Genomic DNA, 16,057 nt, shown 5'->3' with positions numbered 1-16,057 from the left:
TCTCACTTCCGAAAAACTGACTCCACAGGAACAGCAGTCTTTCAGAAGAGATAGTTTAGGGCAGGGGGCATGATGAATGCTTCCCAAACTTTGTTTGAATTATGTTATGATGAATAGATCCCTAAGTATAATGGAGACATATGGTCTATGCTTTCAATTAAATAATAAAGAATCTAAATAACAAATTTAAGTTTTTATTACATTAACGAGGGGGTCTATTTATCTACAAGGTGCGCTAACTGAAAGTTTCTATCACTGTCTATCACAGAAATACAGGTTTTAGATTACCTTCTGGAGCCCCAACAAAAACTTCTGCACCACTGGAAGGGTTTTCTATACTTCAATTTCTATGTGGTATCCCTATTACTATTCTCTCTTTTTACTGTGGTACTTTATATTTTGTAACACTTAATACTGCAGCGATACAGAATAATGTATCACCGTAATTTAGCAGTGCCACACCAGCTGGAGAGTTGATGTGAAAACCACCTATCTGGTTGTGTAGTTTTACCTTCTGGAGACAGCATAATGCTTACTGTAAAGTCCTCCAGCCATTCTTTCTTCATTGTGGTCTAAAATGTTACACATGTGCAGTAAATGCAATAGGAGCTCTCAGGAGAAATCCTCTCGTCTGGCTGCGTTAGAATGATTGGGTACTGCACATGTGTAAGCGGTCGGAATGCCACCTACAGTATGTGCAGGACAAGCACCTGGCGAATTTGGGCACCAGACTCACTGCATGGTGAGAAAGCATGAGGCCATTCTGTTACATTCTCAACTCAAACTACAAATAATACTTAGTAGTTTGTATAATTGAACCCACTACACATTCCCCATAACAGATTATGGGCTGCGATACAGACTGAGCCTCATTTATCAATGAGTTTATAACTCAAAACTAGTGATAAATGTCTCTGTGTATGATAAATGGTGCTCCAGCCAATCAGCTCCAAACTGTCATTTTTCTAACAGTTGACAGTTGGGAGCTGATTGGCTGGAGCACCATTTATCATAAAAAGTGATATTTATTACTAGTTTTGAGTGATAAACTCGTTGATAAATTAGGTAACATGACCGCAGGGGCAATCTGTCTTTCCTATAGGATTTCCCTCTTATTAAACAGTGAGAAACAGTGATAACCCTTTTATCAGAAAAAAACACACTAGAAAGGGGTTATCACTGCTTCATAAATTGTGTTATAACGTCATAATCTGATTAGTTAAGCATTACTGAATAAACCTTTGTTCCTCACATTTCTGGAACAATATTTGTATATTACTGTATCATGCATGTCTATGGCAACATTCATTTTCCATAAAGTTGTTAGTTACAAGAGGCTTTCTATGAGACAATGCTTTTCCAATGGAATATATTTCTCAGATACATTTTTTTTATATATATTTTTACAGCAAGGTCCCACTTCTAATTAATTACAGGGATACGGAGGCCTTTTGTTTTAGGCATCTCTATGCAGGTTCTAACTGTGCATGTGGTTTTACACTGGCTGCCAAGCAAAGCACCTGCATGAGGAGGTAAACACACAGCTGCTACCTCCTAACATTCTTCTGTGAATGGCCCTGTGTTCCTCGGATGTGAATAACAACACGACAAGAAGGTTTAAGGGATGCAGCAAAGAAGATGTGTGGCTGCATTTTTCACAGAACAATGTGTACCTTGAAGTTGGGAGGAGGGGTTACGCCTCAATAAAGTCCTCACCGAATGTGCATACTAATTACTAGTTCCAGGAATATTATGTGGGAGCAGAATTTGTTGTGTTGCAGATGTGAGGATACTCTAAATGGGAAATGTTTCTTTCTGCCCACAAACCAAAGCAAATATGCGGCAGGTTGTAATTAATGAGATGCGCTCCCATACACACCCTTCTTATTAACTACTGTTTTATTCAAATATTTTCTAGGTTTTAGCATACAAGGAATCTATGTAAAATTTTACCTAATCTTGCTTAAATTGAAAAAAAAATTAAGCATCAGTAACATATTTTGGCCAGCTCAGTACCAAGAATAAGAATGTCAGTTTTGAAGGAATATTTACCAAAAATATAATTTGCTAATTATTATCTTGTACTTAGGACCTGATTCAGAGTTGGGAATAGAGAGAGAGATAGCACTTAAATGTGTACCTGGACAAACCATGTTGCAAAGCAAGGGGTGTAAATACATAATTTGTTTTTTGCATGTAGGTAAATACTGGCTGCTTTTGCATGTAGCTCACAAATATTGCACAGCTTTATTATTACTCTACAATTTAGATGTCAGTTTGGACACCTCCCTCCCAAATCTAAATCTCTCTGAATTTTAAATGGCCCCACCTGCAGTGCAGCATTGTTTCACCAAGATGATCAGTTGAGAGAGATATCTCACTCTATTCCCAACTCTGAATTAGGCCCTTAGAACCTTACTTAAAAAAACCTGCATTTTCCTTTTCTTTCTAAATTATTATATTTAAAAGAAAACAGTGTGCAGTAGATAGTCTGACTTATATTTTGTGACATATTGTGTTATAGAACCATACAAGAAACCTAGATGCCATTATCTGCCAATTGTCCAGGAGAAAATGACACTTATATGACCCTAATGCCAGCCAATATATCATGAGTGCGTCGGCAGGTGTGTACCAAAGATATGTCGTTCACAGAAATATCGCGTTGGCCTATGGCAGATATATCTGCACATATATAGTCACATTGTGCTGTGTGTATGGGTGGTCAGCCGACTGCCTGTACACTTGAGCAGGGGCCGCTGGTGACTGACAGCACATCTGGGCGGGCACATGTAATTGCCCATCCAGTTGTGACGTCAAGCATGACACATCGGGCCGACGATTTTTAAGTGTGTATGCACTCACCAATCGTCATCCTAGTGTGTACCCAGCTTTAAGCAGAAAGGATATGATGTATCAAACCTTCTAAAGAGGACAGGTGGAGAAGTTCCCCATATCAACCAATCAGCTTCTTGCTATAATTTTATGTACTTGATAAATAATAGCTAGGAGCTGATTGGTTTCTACGATCATCTCCACTTGTCCTCTTTCTCAAAGGTCTGATACATCACACCCAAAGTATCATAAGTGGATGGGCTTGTATAGGAGCTTTGTCCTTTATTTTAAATTGTTTTTTAAACTGAATCCAAGATAGTCAGGACATAGTTCTGAATGAGGATACAGTAGTGTATTATAATGATGATGGTAAAACTGTTTCATCTGACAATATCTATTTTCTTATTCATCCTTATTCCTTGTTTTCCTTATGTTCTTTGTCCTGTTATTGTAGGACAACTAGATCTTATCAGTATACATAATATTTATGTTTGTGACCTTTTTAGGGAAATTGGATGTCGCATGCTATAATTAATAATATACTACTTATGTAAATAAAATATCCAGGTATTATAAAGGTATTTGTCAAAAAATGTTGCATATTTATTATTTATTGCTTACATAGATATATTGAAAGGAGTAAAACATTCTGTTTATGATGATTAGTTATTAGTGGTTAGTATTGTTAATGTTATGACAAGCTGTAACGGGCAGTCTATGAGTTATGGAATGTGACACAGGAAGGACAGACAACAATGATGCTCTGATTCTCAGTCGCTTTCAAGACACTTTAGTCGTTTGTGTGCTCTTTTTTTCTTCCTGGAACCTGAGAAGAGAACAAAACACATGCAGTGAGGTAGTGTGGGGTTTGTTAACAAGATGGTTAAGTCATGAGGTGACTACAGAACTTCTGGTTGTTTCTGGTGTATTGTGAACTTTAAGATCAATCAGAATGGTGAATAGTCTCAGCAAGCATGGAAGAGTTGCTGAAAGTCATGACTTTGAAAACAGGTAATACTAGCAAGTAGCAACACCAATTCACCCAGGCAAGGTCACAATCATATCTTGCTTGAATCTGTTACTTTTTGCTGCTTTTCCCAAGGTTTCCAACTCTGCCTTATTTAATACCAAATTACTCGTCATCCATTTGTTTTTTATATCCATCACCCATCCTTACTGAGTATTAGAGTACTGTATTTAATTTTCCCCTGTGCAGTAACCACTGACGTGATATGGTAATAATAGTGTATATGTAGTACACATACAATTGTGTTCTACTGAAATCCTATCAAACATGACCAGATTCAGTGTTGGACAATATCGGAACCTGTTGGTTTGTCAACTGTCAGGACAAGTTTCCTTGTAGTAGCAAACAGTGTGTTGGGTGAACCATTGTGTTTACCTTGTAATGTTGTCCTTAATTTTGAATGTCGTTATCTCTTTGATTTCCGTTATCTGTGATTCTCTGAGATCTTCTTTGCGGTTTGAGCTCATGTTGAATAATGACCGTTTATTTTGTTCACAGTCACCCTGATTTCATTGACTTCGATATATATGAGCTGCTTTCAATCATTAGACATTTTTGAAAGAATTAAGTACAGCTGTGCAAGATTAAACTGGAATAATCTTGGAAGGAACATTTGGACTTTAATTTGATTGTACAGTTATAAATCAGAAATATTTCTAAATGCAATTACAGACAGCCTATAAATATTCACCTATCCAGTGCTGATCATGTGAGTCTTTCTGTATGGATTTGTCATTCTAATAACAATTTGCTTAAGCACAAAATGAAGAAGTCCAGACGCAATTTTACATAGGGAGAAATCACACCCTTACTGTGCCAGGCATATAAACACTAGGGAATATGTCAAAATGAAAGTATGACACCAGATCATTAAAGTTAGCCTGCAAGTTTAAGAGAAAATTTTATTTCGGCAATGGATCAGTCCAGTTCTCATTTGCCAGGAATACAAATTAAATATAGTCCAATTATTCATTCACTGCTGTCTGCATTTTCTGTGACAGCGAAGGCACTGGTTACACCCAGTCCCAACTGACTTGGCCACCACATCTGATTATGGTCATACTGCTTATATATTGAACAGTTGTTATAAGTGGATTTGTTTCTGAGTTTGCTGCTAGTTCTTATGAGAGAATCATAGTATGAAATAAGATGTATGTGTATAGTAAGAAAGAAAGTAAAGAAATACAAGTGGACAAAGTACAGCATAGCAGCACTTCTACTGTGCCACTCTGTACCAATACTCTGAGTTAGGTTTATCAGTTATCACCATTCACCAGCATCCCATAATCTATTGACTCACCAAAGCTTTATTTATACCCTGTAGGACAAACACATAACCAGAAGCAAGATCAATCCTAGTGCAAAGTTTGAGCCAGGCAACTTTGGACACCATTTCAGTGTGCTGGTCAAGCGTCTTGCTTGTAGTCAGTGCGTTTTTAGTTAATCCATATATTGTCATTCTACTAATCAACCATATTCTGTATCAGTGCATTAAAGGTTTTTCAATAAGTGGCCTGCTGTACATTATTTCCTAATGCAACTAGAAATGGTTTGATAAAATAGGGACTGTACATGTTTTACTGGAAGCCATGGAAGACAACATTAAACAAAAAACTTTCAAATAGTCTTTTCTATATATTTAAAAAAATGGATTAAAGTTTGATGTGAGTTACTGACAAACCAATATAATAACCTAACTCGTAGTCATAGCTTAAAACGGGATGTAGTTATTATACCTACAGCCAGCATCCCGGCTGACAAAATCCCAGTGCCTGAATGCCACTACCTGGCCAGAAGACCGGCGCCGGAATACTGTCAGTAGTGGAGATGCCGACGCTGGTATCCCGACAGCTGGGATGCCCATCGTAAGTATAGCGGTGCTGGTCAGGTCTTAGCCGTGGGGGGGAGGGTTAGGTTTAGGAGTCACAAATGGCAAACACATGCATTATGTGAGACTGTAAGGGCATATCATCCAAGGGTCAAATTGCATTCATTCATCCCAATCAATTGAACAATCCAAATCTGCACAGTTTTCGCCGAGAAAGTATATCAGCAACAACAATGAATTTACAATACACAACATATTAAACCTCCTGTAACAGAAGCAGAACATTTCCATCTTTCAGAACAGTTCCACACACTTTGAGAATGAGAATGATGCCAGCTCCCAGTCAGCAAAGTCTGAGAAAGTAGAGCCGACGTCGGTCTGCGTGCCAGGACATAACACGCAATCATTGGGCAGCTGGGCCCCATAGCAACATTTGGAAGTGGCCAGTGATTCATGTCCACTTCATCCAAAGGTCCCTGCACTGCTATTTTGAGTATTTGCTGTAGGCTAGTGCATGTGTGAAGACTGGTGCATGTACATAGGTATACACATCAATAGCCATGGGTCTCTGCTATTAATGGTTTATTTCCAGTGACAGTGTTTTTCCATTCGATGACGGCTTTCCGGTGTTAGCTGGCATTAAATGGTGTGAAAACAATGGTCTTCCGATGCTAAAATACGACTGAACAAAACTATTAAAAATCACAACCGTGGGTCCCTCTTACATGTGTAAAATGGAATTCTTGCGCATGTGCAAACCATAGTGATGGTTCTACCATCCAATCGTTTGGATACGATAGTAAATAACCACTGCATTGCATGATCAATTGTCAGTAGCCTGTCCAACATCCATGACAGTCTTTGGATGTCCATCACTACATGTGCATGTGCAAGGCTGATGCATGTGAGAGGGCTGGTGCACGTGAGAGCTGGTGCACATGAGAGGGATAGTTCATATGTGGGGCTAGTGCATGTGAGAGAGCTGTCACATGTGCAGGGGCTGATGCATGTCTGGTGACTTTTTATATGGGCTTCTAACTCTCTGCTTTGTAGCAGATGGACCAGCAGCACCACCGAGTCAAAAAGATGCTGCACCTCTAGAGACAACTATAGTTCGGACTTCAATGACATTAAAGTTCATTTACAATTTTTTAGTCTGTTAGTAGGGTTTTTTTAAACTTAGTTGTGTCCAAGAGTGGGGAAATGATGCAGCATAGTCTTCCTCTCTAGGTAGCCGTAAATGTTTTTCTTTGGATTCAAAACATGTTAAAAAAATATTTGAATAGACCAGTGATTCCCAAACTGGGTGTCATGGCAGCCTGGCGTGCTGCGGGGCTCTTGCAGAGGCGCCACAAGTTAGTGGTCCAGGAACAATTTAAATTATTTATGGTCAACGTGATATGAAAAACCAGTGTTTGTGGCTACTAATCATAAATATGTGGACAAACAGAAGGACAACCTTGTCTACCACCACATAAATGAACCTCAAGATGACAAGTAAGCACAATTTACTTAATTTAATATTTTTTTCTGAATTTCTCAATAAGAAACTTTTGGCCTAGAGGTGCCGATGAAAAAATGCTGATACACTAGGGTGCGCGATTCAAGAAGATTTGGGAAACACTGGAATAAACCCTTATTTCCATTTCAAAACTATGACTGAATGTATTGCACATATGTATCAGATGGTTTACACAACTACTGTAATACCTTTAGTTCATGACCACCGTTCAACTATAGGGAGCACGTGCAGGAGTAGAGGCAGGTTACTTACATTCCTTGGTGTTTGGAGGTGCCAATGAACATGAGTGACACACCATGCCATATATGCTTTTAGGACGGTTCTCTAACATGTAGAATCTGGGATGGAAAACACAGTGAAGAGGTTCAAAAGGTTTGAAAAATAATAATAATCTAAAACTACGGCCATAGAAAGAAATCAAAGATAGTGTTACAAATTGTGAAACATAATTATTAAATTCATTAATAGAATTTTGCATAAATTGAACCAGTTGTTTTATATGATAATCTCTGTGGTTTTTAATAATGTAGATCACTAAAATGGATACACCTACTGTATGCATTGTGCTGCACCTGAAAAACTGATACACAGAATTGGCCAATGCTGAGCTTAAGAATAGAGACACCTTGGTGAGATCTAGGTGTACCGTATATTTACTAAAGTGTGGGTTTTTATTTTAGAAGTGGAGATGTTGCCCATAGCAACCAATCTCCATTTCTAAATACCCGCACTTTAGTAAATGTACCCCCTAATATGTGCTGTAGAACACAAAATAAGGTCTGTAAATTGAGACTATACCGTACCAGCAATACACACGTTAAAATGGTAAAGTATTGAATGAAAAAAAGATAAGGCGATCTTCAATACAACTATACAATACCAATCTTATACAGTCTAACATAAATTCATTACAAATGCAATATAATTCTAAGCAAACATATTTATTGCAGTTGTGTGCAATACTGTGAGATTAATATTGTATTTAATTTAAACTTAATAATTAGTGCACATCAGCTCACCCTGGGAGACAGGGTCCACATTCTGCATCATTCTTCGTGTCCCCAGGAGTTAAAACAGTGGCCCGGAAAAATCCTTCACAGTCCTTGTGCCGCCTACATATTTGGTAGCCGCCTTTAGAATACTTGCCAGTTACACAAGGAACGCAGCTATAGTCTTCATCTTTGGTGCCATATCCACAGGACTAAAATAACATAGAACATTCTTATGGCAAAGAATGATAGCTGGAAAATGCATGCACTGAGATGTGGTAAAAGAAATCAATATATGATTTATTTCATTCCTTGCCAGTACGAGTTCCTCCATATGTTTACAAATACCTACATCATATCACCTCCCAGTTTATATGGTCTAAAAAGCGTCCTCGGTTTCAACATGATATTTTACAAAAACATACCTCTAGAGATGGTCTAGGTCTCACAAACATTAAACTTTACTACCTTGTAGCTAGGCTTGCCCAGTGTGTTTTGTGGAGCCAACCGAAAACTGAGAGAGTTTGGGTTATGATTGAAGCGAACACTTTATGAGTAGACTCGCCTTCTTCTCTATTATGGCTTTCTCGGGTGTCTAAACCTAAGGTTGTGTTATCTCATCTGGTCATATCACTTTCTCTAGAAACATGGGATTTTACTAATAGACGATGTCATATTGCACCACAACCGAGCCCCATAGTTCCTCTATTTAATAATCCGGTCTTTCGTTCTGGCTGTCGCTCTGCTTCTTTTAAGTGCTGGCAAACTGGGGGGATTAGAGTTTTGAATGACATTACCTAAGATCCGATGTTCCCCACTTTTGCAGACATACAAAATAAATTCAATATACCACCCAAAAACTTTTAGCAATATTTACAGATAAGACATTTTCACTCCACCATGAAACATCGGCTGCCAAGCAGACCACTTTCCGTCTGTGTATCATTAACCCTTTGTGTTACCAGGGCAAAAGGTCTTATTTCAACATTATATTCTGAGCTTTCACACTCAGACTCTGATTTAAAAGACCCACATGAATTGGCTTGGGAGGCAGATATAGGTGAAACCCGGGATAGTGAGGATTGGCCTGATATTGCAACTAGCATAGCTTCCAGTGCCATTTGTGTACGTATCACAGAAAATGCTTATAAACTCTTTTACAGATGTCAGATATATTATGTCCCTTCAAGGCTACCTATTAGACTACCTCTAATTTGTGTTGGAGATGTGGCACTGATATTGGAACTTTTCTGCACACTTGGTGGTCCTGTCCTAATCTTGTTCTTTTTTTAATTGCGATTAGATCCCTTCTTCACACTATAGTTGGTCTTAACATCCCTTTCAATCCTAAGCATTTTTTACTGCCAGTTATGTGTACCAGATGCCACTTGTCACCAACATAAACTTATTCAACATGTAATCTCAGCTATTACATGTAGCATCACTGCAGCTTGGTCCCTACAGTAAGAGAGATCATAGCTAAAGTGTGGCACATATATATTCTATGGAACACATGACGAGTATCTTATGCAACTCTTCCAAAAGGTTTATTAAAATATGGAATCCTTGGACTATAAATTTTCAGACACCGCCAGCATTTCTATAACACCTGGTCATAAAGATGCTCTTTATTAGTTCTATTATTTCTATACATACATCTGGTTTGTCAGATGTAGTTAGAGTTTTTCAGGAATCCATTTGGGTCACAATCTTTATCCTTTTTCCTGTTTCTTCTTTCCTCTCTTCCCCCTTTCGCTGTGGATTGCCATGCCACACTACTTTCTCTTTTATTGTGTTAATCTCTTTTTCTTTTCTCGATTTCTTATCAATATTATAAAATCTAGATGAAACTAGTTTATGCAACTAATATTATGCATGTGTGATTTTAATTTCTTTCTCCGATTGTTGTTGTATCGCACTTGTTGTAATGGCCCCCTGTGTGGGTTCCACTGTATATTGCTTTTCATCTTTTGAATAAAATATTATTTAAAATTTTTTTTAAAAAAAAATCAATATAATATATTAGCTATCTTTATTGAAGGACTTTTAAAACCTCTACTTTATACAGGTTGAGTCTCCCATATTCAAATATTCCGAAATACGGAATCATTTTGGCATGACCTAGATAATTAAACCTTTGATTTTTGATGGTTCAATGTACACACACTTTGTCTAAGGCACAAATTATTAAAAATATTGTATAAAATTACCTACAGGCTTTGTGTATAAGGTATATATAACACATAAATGAATTTCATTTCTGTACACAAACTTTGCTTGAGCCACAAAATTATTGAAAATATTGTATAAAATTACCTGCAGACTGTGTGTATATTGGGGTCCCATTCCCAACATATTTAATTATGATATGCAAATATTCCAAAATACGGAATATTCCGTTATCCAAAATACCCCTGGTCCCAAGCATTTTGGATATGGGAGACTCAACCTGTACTGCACTTTATAGGACTATTTTTGTTAAACTTTTTGTAACAAGACAAATGTTATCGGTATTTCCATTATCATACTAGTTTTCACAACTTCTTGATTGTAAGACACAGCACTCGAATCTGCGATGCCGTCAGGAGGCGTCTTTTTTTTTCTGACGTCTACTGCGACATTACCATATTTTGCATTGTTCCTGTGTCCAAAGATCACGCAGCAATGTGATCAGCGTACAACTCTGAATCACCCCCTATGTACAGTACATGTTGCATATTTACTTATCCCTATTTAAGTCCTAAATATATTAGTATTGCTACTCCAGCAAACAAAATTGTAATAGTGTTAAAACACGCCCCAGAATTAACATTGTGAAAAACACACTAATGTACTTTTTAACATTTTTGTGCTACAATGTGTGTAAAATGCACTTTCACAATCAAACATTGTATATTTCTGTACAATAGTTCATAAAAATACTTATATAGTCATATAAATGCTCCGATGACTTGATCATTTTAGTTTTGCAGCTTGTTCTAACACTAGGGGTATATTTACTAAAGTGCAGGTTATTAGAAGTGGAGATGTTATTCATAGCATACTTACCAACTTTGTAAAGTTGCTTTCCGGGAGAGGACTTATTTCTGGCCAGTTTGGGGGGCGGGGCCGAGCTGTGGTTGTAATTAAGGCCCACCCCTTTCCCGGAAAGGTCCGCGATTTGTGGGACCATGAGGAGGGGGTGGGACTAAATGATGCAATATGTTTTGTTTAGCCCCGCTCCCTCCCTATGGACCCGCAAATTCCCCATTAAATCGCCCCATCCTGCCCGCTTCACTAGAAAGAGGACAGGATGCAGGAGATCTGCCTACGCTTGCAAGGGGCTACCTGAAAAAAAATCGTGAGGCTCCCGTGACTTCCAGGAATGTAGGCAAGTATGATTCATAGCAACCAATAAGATTCTAGCTATGGGCAACATCTCTAGTTCTAAAAACTAGCACTTTAGTAAATATACCCCTTATAGTTTTAATATTGTGCTTAAATTGCTATTGACTTCAACTTGTTATATGTTATCGGTTCTTAAAAAGAATGCAAAAAAAACCTTATTGTTTTAAAAATGTAAAGAATCCACACTTATATCTGTTATGTATGTGTTCTTCATTGACTCTCCAAGGCATCGTTAGGGTGGCTAACTTACATTATATGGCTCTTCACCTGGCTCACACTCTGGACAGCTATGGCACAAGCCCGTTGTCTGGTTATAATATTCATTTTCACCACAATTAGAATACTCCGCTAATGCTGAATACACCAAGGATACCTGGAAGAAAAAGAGGAAGCCACAAGATTGAATGCAGGTCACAACAGTAATCTAAGGATGGCTTTGTACACGCAGTGACTGGTGATAAAACACTAGGGACAGTGTACTGACAATGGTCTCCTTTCTGACAATCATATTTCTGCAAGGTCAACTCCAAGCACCTTCATGTAGACACCATGTGGCAGTCTATCATTCTCAGTCACAGCTAAACAGGCTCATGGCCTAATTCAGAGATGGAGTGCCAATGTTTACACAGTTGAGCGATGTTTTGCTACTGTGCATGCATGAAAAGTCCAGAAATCGCTTACGGCGCTCGCGTGAAACCAAATGTCTTATGACCTTCACAATTTAGTATGGCATCGCTAGCACTTGCGAAGGGGTTTCTGATTCCTGGGCGTATCAGGGTGGAGATTGAGAGGTGACATAAAGTGGTCGGAAAAGGGGGCCTTTTCATGGGTGTTATGGGAATGTTACGGGCGTGTCTGGTAAAGCCGCTGCATTCTCAATCACATATCTACTTGTGGAGAGTAGCTAGACTAGGCCCCAGGCTACTACAAATGTTGATATTGCGCCAATGTTGGAGTTGTTTAGAATCTCCATCACAAATTAGTAAGCTACGGAGCCTGAATGTGGGAGTCTCACCGGTAGTACACTTCATCGCACCAAGGAGCACAAAGGGAAGGCTGAGATTAGCATTTGCATATTCCCACAACTGCTATTAGGAGAAAGGCTACAACCGCAGCTGCATTATAAACCATCTGTGAATCAGGCCCTCAGTCAGTTATATTGATATAAAGTGATTTGCTCTGGTCCTTCTGTAAATATATTAGAAGGATAATGTTCCAGTAAGGGCACCCAATATTATAGAACACCACAATATTTCCACTATTGAGGGTATATAGGGAAACTTTAGGATCCTTTATAGCTCTGGGCTCCGATCTGTAACACTAAACATATTATTATACATGGCACGGCTGGTTGTCACAGTTTGGCCATAATCAGAAATAAATTGTATTAAATATATATATAGAATTTCAAATAGCAATTTTAAGGAACACATCTACCCTGGTCTTTTTTTTTGTCCAGAATTCACTTGTGCACTAACAGCATCTGGCAGATGGGAGAGGAAATTGACTCATGTGATCCTATCTATTCAAGCACTACTTTAATCCAGTGAGAGCTACGGCACTGGGGTATCCCAGCTAAGGAGACATTGGGCTTTGTCACAAAATAGCAGAGTTGTCTGAATGGTAAAATGGTTCCATGGAATTCTGATTCCCACACGCGTGGAACTAAATTCTACAATTTAATGTAAATGTCTCCAATTATTCTCTAATACAGTAAAAACAAATAGTAAATGGTTAGATAATACATTTAAAAATTTTTTTTTTTTCCTAACAGTGTACAGTAGCTGCTGTATAACACATTGTTAATGAATAAAAAATATTAAGAAAATACTTACCATTAGAAATGGGAATATACGGTTCCATTTACTGCCACTTTGTTTGCTCATATTCCTGATAAGTTGTTTCCCACCTATAAAAACATAAATAAATAAAACAGTGGTGATAAAGTATTTGGATAGTCCGTACTAATGACAAATATAAGTATGTCTGTTCTTCATAATTCTTATTTGTGTGATAACCCATGCACATATTTTACATTGGAAAGTCTTAGGCAGTAAGCAAGCTATTCCTATGTATTACCATTTTTATAGCGACTGACATATTTTGCACCTTTTTGGCTTTATGGCTCAGCAATGAAATCTGATAAAGTGTTACACTGCTTCTGGTTCAGCAAACCCCATGTATTACCTAGTGATGACTGTCCATATGGACTTTTGACAGTTACGCCCTTGTGTAAGATGACCGGTGCACTTTAACTAGGGTCACCAGGAGTCATTTTGGTAATTGCCAAGTGTGCGGGCACACCAATGCCCTGTTGTCAATGCCGGGGCCCTATGTTGCTGAAGGAGGCATGACCATGATGCCATCTTGTTGGTGTGGCTGCTCGTCCGATTTCCCCAGACTACCTCATGGTGCACCTAACTTTAACAGAACTTAACATCTTGCTGGTCACATCGGGTACACTGTTTCTCTTTGCACTACTGTAAGTTACTGGTAAATATCACTGTGCATTAATGTAAGCTGCCACTGTGCCACCCCTAGGCACAACATTATTGGTTGCCCTCATCACATCACTGCCCTTTTCACCCCTTTATGTCGGGGCCAGTCCCGATGCCGCCAGGTCTCCAAAGATACTACTGTGCCCTACTGTAAATTACTGCAATATACCACTATACACTACTGTAAGTTATTATAAGATACTACTATGCATTACTATAAAATACTACTCTGCCCTACTGTAATTTACTCTGATATACCACTGTGCATTACGGTAAGTTACTGTCTGATACCACTATACACTACTGTATTTTACTGTAATATACCACTGTGCATTACGGTAAGTTACTGTCTGATACCACTATACACTACTGTATTTTACTGTAATATACCACTGTGTATTATGGTAAGTTACTGTATGATACCACTATGCACTACTGTAAGATTCTACTGTGTCCTAATGTAAGTTACTGTAATATACCACTGTGCGTTACAGTAAATTACTGTATGATAACACTATGCACTACTGTAAAATACTACTAATAGTTACTGTTATATACCACTGTGCATTATGGTAAGTTACGCTATGATACCACTATGCACTACTGCAAGATACTGTGCCCTACTGTAAATTACTGTAATATACCACTGTTCCATACTGGAAATGATTGTATAGTACCACTATACACTACTGTAAATTACTGTGAGATACCACTATGCACTACTGTAAATTACTGTAATATAACACTGTTCCATACTGGAAATGATTGTATAGTACCACTATACACTACTGTAAATTACTGTAATATACCACTGTTCCATACTGGAAATGATTGTATAGTACCACTATACACTACTGTAAATTACTGTGAGATACCACTATGCACTACTGTAAGTTACTGTAAGATACTGTGCCTTACTGTAAATTACTGTAATATAACACTGTTCCATACTGGAAATGATTGTAAATTACCACTATACACTACTTTAAATTACTGTGAGATACCACTATGCTTTACTGTAAGTTACTGTAAGATACTGTGCCCTACTATAAATTACTGTAATATACCACTGTTTCCTACTGGAAATTAATGTAAAATACCCATATTCCCTACTGTAAATTACTGTGAGATACCATTATGCACTACTGTAAGACACTATGCCCTACTTTAAATGAATGTAATATACCACTGTTTCCTACTGGAAATTACTGTAAAATACCACTATATACTACTGGAAATTACTGTAAAATACCACTATATACTACTGTAAATTACTGTAAGATACCACTATGCGCTACTGTAAATTACTGTAAGATACCACTATGCGCTACTGTAAGATACCACTGAAGACTTTTTATATTGGATCAATTTGCATTTTAGCAATAATTTAACGGACACTTTACTAGAGTGATTAGAGATTATATCTTAATACATGGATTTTTCTTACTCTTTTCCTTAGAGCTATTAGGCTAGTTATAACAAGTAACTGAGGTAAGAGTAAGCTGTTCCGTAAGCCAATTTGTTTAACTGGATTAACAAAGTGAGAGGAGCCAATTCCATTCTTCCTTTCTTTGCATGCAGTTTTTTTTTACATTAGCAGAAGTGTAGGCTTTCTTTCATGAAAGTGCAAAGTGTGCACTTCTTCGATAGAAGCTGTGAAGTGTGTTTCATTTGGCTAATGCCTGTCTCCAATTAATGTTGGTTATTTTGAAATAAATCCAAATCAGGGTAATTAAAAGATATTTGTTTAACCCATACACTACAGAAAAACTAGAGAGAAGTAATTTGTGCCACAGTATTGTGCAAGTCTACTGCCTACCCGTAGTCTAATAATCTATTTCCAGCGAGTCCTGACAACATTATGAACAAGAAGCTTTAATGATGAAATATGGAGATTGCATACACACCATATTGTAGTGTTTCCCTATTTGTGCGTTTAGAATATAGCTAAAATTATGCCTTTAAGAAATC

The 16,057-nt window shown here is 37.8% G+C and overlaps 1 protein-coding gene across 1 annotated transcript in view; it reads right to left on the bottom strand.

Annotated features, from left to right (window-relative positions):
- Positions 1 to 16,057, bottom strand: part of EDAR (ectodysplasin A receptor) — a 132,639-nt gene that overhangs the window by 37,116 nt on the left and 79,466 nt on the right. Inside the window, exons 2-5 of the mRNA XM_088445865.1 lie at positions 13,424 to 13,497; positions 11,839 to 11,961; positions 8,232 to 8,413; positions 7,465 to 7,550 (exon numbers count right to left, since the gene is read on the bottom strand). Coding sequence (XP_088301991.1) covers positions 7,465 to 7,550; positions 8,232 to 8,413; positions 11,839 to 11,961; positions 13,424 to 13,497 — 465 coding nt within the window. The remainder of the gene's footprint in view (positions 1 to 7,464; positions 7,551 to 8,231; positions 8,414 to 11,838; positions 11,962 to 13,423; positions 13,498 to 16,057) is intronic.

This window comes from Taudactylus pleione, unplaced genomic scaffold (assembly GCF_031769625.1).
Source record: "Taudactylus pleione unplaced genomic scaffold, aTauple2 ptg000391l, whole genome shotgun sequence".
NCBI lineage: Eukaryota > Metazoa > Chordata > Amphibia > Anura > Myobatrachidae > Taudactylus > Taudactylus pleione.
This window is presented reverse-complemented; position numbering and strand designations above follow the sequence as displayed.